Raw genomic sequence first — 7500 nt, forward strand, 5'->3', positions numbered from 1 at the left:
ACATCCAACTCGAAGTGTCCCTTTAAGTGTAAGCCTTTGTTACCTATCTCCAACAACGAGGAAAGTGTAAAGGTTATCGTTATTTTTAGCTGAGGGTAAACGCAGCTGTTTGTCCTTACTTGAGGAGCAACTTATGGGGGACTTTTTGTTGCGTTAATTTTCTGTATTCAGAGACACGAATGATATTGAAGTTGGCGAGAAGGGCATGGGGAAATTCTGTTCCGCGTATCACTCAAGTCAGCGTGCACCTAATTGTCTGTATTTCTAGACATATCTGCACTTGAAAGAAAAATAATAATAGTCATTTGTTTCGGCATAATTTTTCTTGAAGCGATAGTTTTTCCCGATTGAAAGATCATATTGCAGACACGTTCTTGACTTTTGTTTTGTTCAAGTCTTGAATATTAACGTTTACTCTACAGTGATCTCTCGTCGTTGTCATCTGATGCTTTCGTCGTGAAAGTTGAAATGTTTTACTTAGTCAACTTTATAAAAGCATCGAATTTGTACCGACCTTTTTTTAATGTAAACTGATAAGAACGGGTTTGACCCGAACCAAAATAAAGGGGATTGGACGAAAGATGACGTACAATTTTTTTCATTTAAAATTTTTATTTATTATTCATTAAACTAAAACATTACAACACTTACAAGTAACTTAAAAATACGATAGAAAACTGTGCAATTTTACATGCATGAAGCAAAGATGATTGGGACGGGCCAATGATCAAACAATCCTTTTCTTTCAAAGCAGTGTTTGACCTCGAAACCCGGACCTTTCTTCTTCGTGTTCTCGGGTGGTTTTGCTAAAGCTTCTATTAACCAATCAAAAGGTGCCAAGTATCTAACAATAGTGTTGTATGTTTTTCATTGGTTTTTAGCATGTCCTTTACTTGGGATCACGTCATTCGCTTTCAAAGCTTAGTTTGGAGCATTGTCACCGATATTTGCACGACAAGAGGTGTGTTAGAGTTTCCTGAATAGGGAAATCTTTGCTAAGGTTATTGTAGGAATTTTATCCTATTAACGTACTTACGATTTGTTAAAAAAACTGTTCTAGAGCTTATCTCTGGAACTAAAGGGTAAAATTTGCACGAAAAAGGATAAGTTGTTTAATGGCAAAACAAAGCAGTTATGTGCTCATCCATTCTTTTTGTAAAATGCTAGTTATAGTCAAGATTGCGCTAAGATTATGTCTACTACATAGGGATGTATTTTTCAAAGAATCTGCTTAGGTAACGTTTTCTCTTCGTTCGCGAAATAAAGGGGTTCACCAACTGACAACCATATAGAATGCAACATTTAATTATAACTTATGATTATGAAAGAGCGAATGAGAAATACCACAAAGCCAAGAATTCGCTCCTTTTTCACAATTCGTCTGTCAAATGGTAACTGAAAGCTCATGATCACTCAACGATAATGATACTTTCAAGAGAATATCTTGTGACCGTTTTTCAGTTAAAAAAACATGACAATTCAAGGCTGTTGCCTAACAGGAGCCCGGTAGCCTGGGGCTCCCAAAGAATAGCTCTGGGCGCCTTAATTTTTCACAGCAACACCTGTCACTTCATATGTTGGGCTCCTAAGTTCTCAGCGTTTAGCTCTGAGGGCCCCTTTAAAATTTCTTAGGCAGCAGCCTTGCAATTAATAAGAGTAGGCTTCTCGGAATCACCTAAACAGGGGCCCTTCTTGTAATGGGGGATCCAACTCGTCTCACATCAGTAATCACTCAGCCGATTAGAAGGCATGCAGGTGTCTTGATGACGTTGAGGGGGGGGGGGGGGGAGGCAATTCGGGAACCCCTGGAAGCCACCCGTTGGGTACTCCCCTGCTTAAAATAACGCGAGGGGTTCGCAATTTAGTATCAAGCTGGTAAGTGTTTTCTTTTTTAATCTTTTAGTGCTTGCATTTCTGCTGCTGATCCTTACTGCGGCTGGGATGACAAAACATCGAGTTGTGTCTCAGTTATTTCACGTGGGTAAGGTCTTAGTGATGTTTTATACCACAGACTACGATATAGCTGGCTCCATAAGCGGGCAATATGAGCCATTGTTGTGATGTGACGCTGAGGCAATTTGGATCAGAAGCAGATGACCTTGAAGCGTTTAACTTGCAACTCGTTTCCTTGAAACAAAGCTGGGGATTTTAAAACACCAATTTTATGCCCAAATATGGGGAAAAATAAGATAGAAGCTGCACGCGCGAGAATCTGCACGAGCTTCGTTACATGTAAATAAGGGGTGCTTTCCATTATGCCAAAGATTCGGGAAATTTCGGTCGGAAATCAAATGGAAAGGTCCGTTTCGGTTTCTTCCGACCGGAATATTCGGGATCACCTCTGGAGGTGGTCCACTTATTTCGGTTGGAATATTCCGACCGAAATTCGCCGTTCCATTTTTGACAAGCCGGTTTTTTGCCCTAATTATTGAATTCGGACAAGGAATAAAAAGTGGCAAGAGCCATTCCTATTGGTTGGCCCGGTTTAATCGGAAAATGTCGTTCCATTTTCCTTCGGTATTCCCACTGATCTCTGACCGGTCGGTCTGGCATAATGGAAAGCACCCAAGGAAATTTTCAAATTGAAAAAAAACCCAGCTGTAAACCAGAGATAAACGCTTGAAGGTCATGAGCTTTTGTGTGGATGTAATCCCTATCTTATCCAAGTTGTCCGGTGGAAAAAAAAAACTTTTGAAATTTCGCCGGTGCTACAGAGGTTGCAGGTTTGAATCCTGCTAAGGACTCGGAACCGCGACAAACAAAATTGCATTTAGAAACAGTGGTTACTTTGAAAAACGAGGAGTCACCGAATACAAATGAGCATGCTTGGAAACCCAGAATTGGTATTGGCTCAGCAAAAACAACAAAACAACTGAACCAGTGGCCTCTACCTCTTACAGCAACTTATCTGCATCGTAATCCGATGAAATTAGACCTTGAAAGAGCTGTGTAATTTTTGGTTATCCTTAATATTTTTTCTGGGAGTTTTTTTTTTTATTTCTGGGTGACAGCTAGGTGATACCTAACTCTACTATGCTCCATCATTTGCCACTGGATGCTATTTCCAATCGCATAACGATTCCTTTTTGTGCTTTCAGGGAGACGACACAATTACTACAGAACTTAACAGTGTGCCCTAAGGCTAAAGGTTAGTAACTGATGACTCTTGATTTTCTGTGATGTGTTACCTGTGGCACGATATCCCTTTCTTCAGCTATGTCTTAGTTAGTTGTGTCTTAGTTGCTAGTTGTGTGTTAGCTATGTCTTAGGAAATAACGAACATCTACTATGAAAAAGAAAAAGAAGTCTCTTTCCTGTGCGAGTGGAATATATATTTTTTAAAACCATGTAAAACACCCAGGAGCCGGAGGCTCGTTGTAACGTGTACGTGAACTAAAAATACAAAAGAAAATTCCTAAACTATTAACAAGATCAATTTTATCAATACAATTCATAAGTATTCTAGAAACCACCAACTATCTATCAATACAAATATACTATAAACACTTAGTGTAAAAGCTACAAAAATCTATTGGCCCATTTTGGCCCGCAGGGCGCGCTTGAAAGAATGGAGGTCTTTTGCCTCCCTCACCTTGACTTGATTTATGCAAGCACTCTAAATTAAAAGGTGGCAACTTTAATCGAGAGCCACCACCGCGTAGATCATAGTTGACATTCAAAACGTTGAATCGTTCACTGAGATAGCTTGGGCCCTGCCCATATTTATACATTTATACAGAAGCACCAGGGCTTCAGGTTTCCCTGGTAACTGTGGCGCTATCATCTCATTCCCAGGCTCTCTCTACGGGGAAGGCAAGAATAGAGACCCTGAAGGACCAATCAAATTTGCAAGATTAAGCGTCGCGTTAAGGGACCATTAAAAACACAGTTTAATTGATTCCGCTTTGCCCCCGCCAATAGGCCTCTTAAAACGTCACAAATGAGGTTTATGCAATCGTTGATTGTTTTTCATATTTGTGTGGTTTAACTAAAAGTTAAACCAAAGTGTTGAGTGTTACTCTAGCCGATAATAACAGACAAAAAGAGCGCTGAATGAATCGGAATTTTGAGCAATAACCTGGAAAGGAAGAAAAGATGGGCGCGTGCGTCCCTCCATTGTTTTTGCCCATTGCTTGCGCAAGAATTTTAAACCAATCACTATGAGTAGCAATCGAAATTGTATATTTACTTTTGATATTTAATTGTAACGCCTCATATATAATTTATCAGCAGGTATCCCATTTTTTCTTTTTATGAATTGTTCAGTTGTCGTTTTTTTTTTTTTCGCAGAAGTTGGTTGGTCATCGTGGAAGACCTGTGTTCAAAGTGATGGAAATCTTTGTCGTTGTCAAGCGCGTCGCTGTCAAAGTGGACCAGACAGCTCTTGCACGGCTGGCGTCGATGTCCGATTTGAAAACTGTACAGGTATTACTGAGATTCTTGTTGAATTTGACTGCCGAAGGGCTGATGTTTGCTGATTTAGCGGTCCCTATTTTAGGGTACGCTTTGAGTTATAGGCCACCTCTGCATGTGGTTGGTAAATCCGAACATTTTTAGTCAGTTCATTTGGCTAACAATAACAACATGTTTCATTGTACTTAACATATCACAATCAGAATAATAAAAAGTATAAATACATATTTATGATAAAGGTACTGATCTCCAGAAATAACTACACAGAGTTAAACATGCCTGGAGGTCATTTATATGATCAGCGGCCAAAGGTCAGTTTCTGGAGGGTTGAATTGGGCGTATGCCAGGCCAGTTCCATTGTGGAACTGCTAAAGTTATATCCTTAACTGCGGTGAACTTTCGTATAAATTGAGGAGAATATGTCAATCTTAAAATAAATCGGTTTGTACCCTGATTCGTTTGTCTCTTTTTGTTAAGTCGACGTGACCGTGGGCTGGGAAGAAAGAGACGCATGGGAAACGTTTGGAGTGCAACATGGTAACTGGAGTGTGTGGGGAAACTGGAGCGAGTGCTCGGTAGAAGCCTGGGCCGGCGTTAGAAAAAGATCACGAACATGCAACAACCCAGCTCCCAGGAGGGGTGGAAGACCATGTGTGGGAGAAGCAATCCAATACGAGCCGTGCAGTCTTGGAATTCATGGTGAGGACATTTTGTGAATCATGCGCTAGTCATTGAAGGTTTTTTGTGCTAGCGACGTGAAAGACGCCTGTCAAGTGCCTCTAAGCAACGCGCTTAACAGGAGACGTTAAAGCCGTGAGACGTAAAATGCGACCCCGTCAACCCAATTTACATCGTTTACTTTTAGAGGCCAGTGACGTTTCAAGACGTATTTTCCGTCTGCAAGACCTGCTAACAGACGAATCAGCTAAAGACGGACGAAGTTTGGTCCATAAATCGTCTCAACAGCGGATTGATATCTAGACGAATTGTACACAAAATATTCGTCTCAGACGAGTAATTTGTCTTCAGTATAAATCTGGCCATGGGGTGAATTTATACTAGAGACGGATCATCCGTAAAGACGACGGACTATTTGCCCAAGTTCGCCGTCTCTAGTTTAAAATTCTAGGCGTTGTCTTGTCGTCGATCTCGGCCTTGCTTACGTCCTCTTTTGAAACATTTCCTGCATGGTGACGTATCTCAGATAAAGTCATACTGTAAGAGATTGGGACCTTTTGCTCACAGCTTGTGTTGACGAGGCTCCGGCACAGCTAGCACTTTGGAAGTTCTCCACTATTTACCGAATGCATAAATGGCGGCCAAAAATGTATTCTTTTGTTTATGTGCTAATGAGACTCACTAGCCTCGCTCTCAAGCAACCTTTCTTTTGTAATTTGTCCATGCAAACGAGGCTAGTGAAGCTAATTAGCACATAAACAAAAGAATATTTTTTTGGCCGCCATTTATGCATTCGGTGTATTGAACGGCACTTTTCTGAGAAGAGAACTTTTGGTTTTAGCGCTCCCATCTCCCAATGGCTGCAGTTCTATGGCAGGGTACATTTTCGCGAAAATCTCCTCCCGCAAATGCCCAATTCTTTACGGCTGCTTGAGTTTTTTTTGGATTGAAATAACTCGCGGCCTCCCCAAGCTCTTTTTTTTCTGGTCGCGAGTGTATGGCGCCTGTAATGTTTCCGGACGGTACATTCATGATGGGATCGGTTAGCCAATTGCAGTCTTTTTTGTTTTTTGGCGCTCAACTCTGTTCTTGGTTTTTGCTCTTCAGAGGAGCAGAGAAGTCTTTGGACACACCCAACCGGGCTGCTTACTTCAGGAAAGAACATGGCTGTTAAGTTCAAGGTGACATCGAAGGCGAAAGGATACAAGATAACGGAGATAATTATGGAGCTATCTAACCAGACAATTGACTGTGAGAAGGACGTCGAGCAATGTGAAGGTAAACACTAGGACTGTCAACGAGGCAATTAACATATCTTATTGAAATCCCCAGAACCAAATGGAAAAGTTCATTCAAAAAATTTTGGTCAACTTGTTGAGGTCTAGTGATCGAGATATCGGTGCGACCGTTTGGGGTAAAAGTTCAAGAATAACGGTCAGATTGAAAATGGAACGGGACCAGTGAAAAATCTCACATATAATTTCATGCAATTTCTGAAATTCACACTGGCAATTCCGCCCGAATTGATCCCGCGCCGTGCATTCTATACAGGTGACGGAAAACAAAGAAGCAAACCCCAAGAAAATGTAAAGCAAAATACGATGGTTGCTTTAGTATTCGCCACGCGACGTTTTAGCCGAATTCGGCCGACACCTGGTCCAAACCCTTGCTGGTTCGCGAGAGCCAACGACGCCACTTTGCTTTGTTTCGTTGCAGGAGGGAAATGGGACCGTTGGGGCAACTGGAGTCTGTGCTCCGTGGAAGGGTATCAAATACGAAGACGGAAGTGTAGCAAAAATCATTGTATAGGGGAGAGGCTGCAGGAAAGGACGTGCAGCCCGACGAAAGACAACGGTAAAGGTTAGTGGAAATGACAACGAGATGCGTCTAGAGTATGGCTGTTCCGTAATAATCACAAGAAATCCTCGATCTGCGATGGAATGAGGCCAATCAGTTTGTGATATTGTCTAGTCTTAGAACGGCTAATGCTAGATTTTTGCGGGAACAAAACGTAGCAGCATTGCTAAGAAATAAGAACCTCGAGTTGGAAAGGAAAAGGAAGCGGCTTTGCCCTTGGGAGGAGTGAAAGGAGGGGATAATTTAACAATTGATGAAAGTTACCTTGCGCCAACATTTTCCCTCGAGAGGACAAGTTTTGTGCACAGCACATGTATCCTGAGCGTTTGGCTATAAGATCTCTCTTGTCAGTGAAACGAAGGCTGGATTTCATTTCATTTAAGCGTCCTTTGCGGAAAAATCCTGAACTTTCGATTTAGAATCAAATCTAAGGGTATCTTTTCGAAAATTTACTCCGTACATTTTGGTCAACATGTTGTGGTCTTTTGATCGAAATCATATCGGTGCGACCATCTTCATCTTTCCTTTATTTCACTGTAATTTAGTCACCTC

General features: G+C 41.4%; 1 protein-coding gene across 5 annotated transcripts in view; it reads left to right on the top strand.

The window, feature by feature from the left end:
- LOC138012477 (semaphorin-5A-like) overlaps window positions 1-7500 on the top strand; it is a 63760-nt gene that overhangs the window by 45160 nt on the left and 11100 nt on the right. For all 5 annotated transcript variants that reach the window (XM_068859256.1, XM_068859258.1, XM_068859259.1 and 2 more), the window contains 7 exons: window positions 882-961; window positions 1904-1981; window positions 3099-3148; window positions 4291-4425; window positions 4891-5112; window positions 6199-6369; window positions 6808-6951. In XM_068859256.1, the coding sequence (XP_068715357.1) occupies window positions 882-961; window positions 1904-1981; window positions 3099-3148; window positions 4291-4425; window positions 4891-5112; window positions 6199-6369; window positions 6808-6951 (880 nt within the window). The remainder of the gene's footprint in view (window positions 1-881; window positions 962-1903; window positions 1982-3098; window positions 3149-4290; window positions 4426-4890; window positions 5113-6198; window positions 6370-6807; window positions 6952-7500) is intronic.

Source organism: Montipora foliosa, chromosome 8 (assembly GCF_036669935.1).
Source record: "Montipora foliosa isolate CH-2021 chromosome 8, ASM3666993v2, whole genome shotgun sequence".
Classification (NCBI taxonomy): Eukaryota; Metazoa; Cnidaria; class Anthozoa; order Scleractinia; family Acroporidae; genus Montipora; species Montipora foliosa.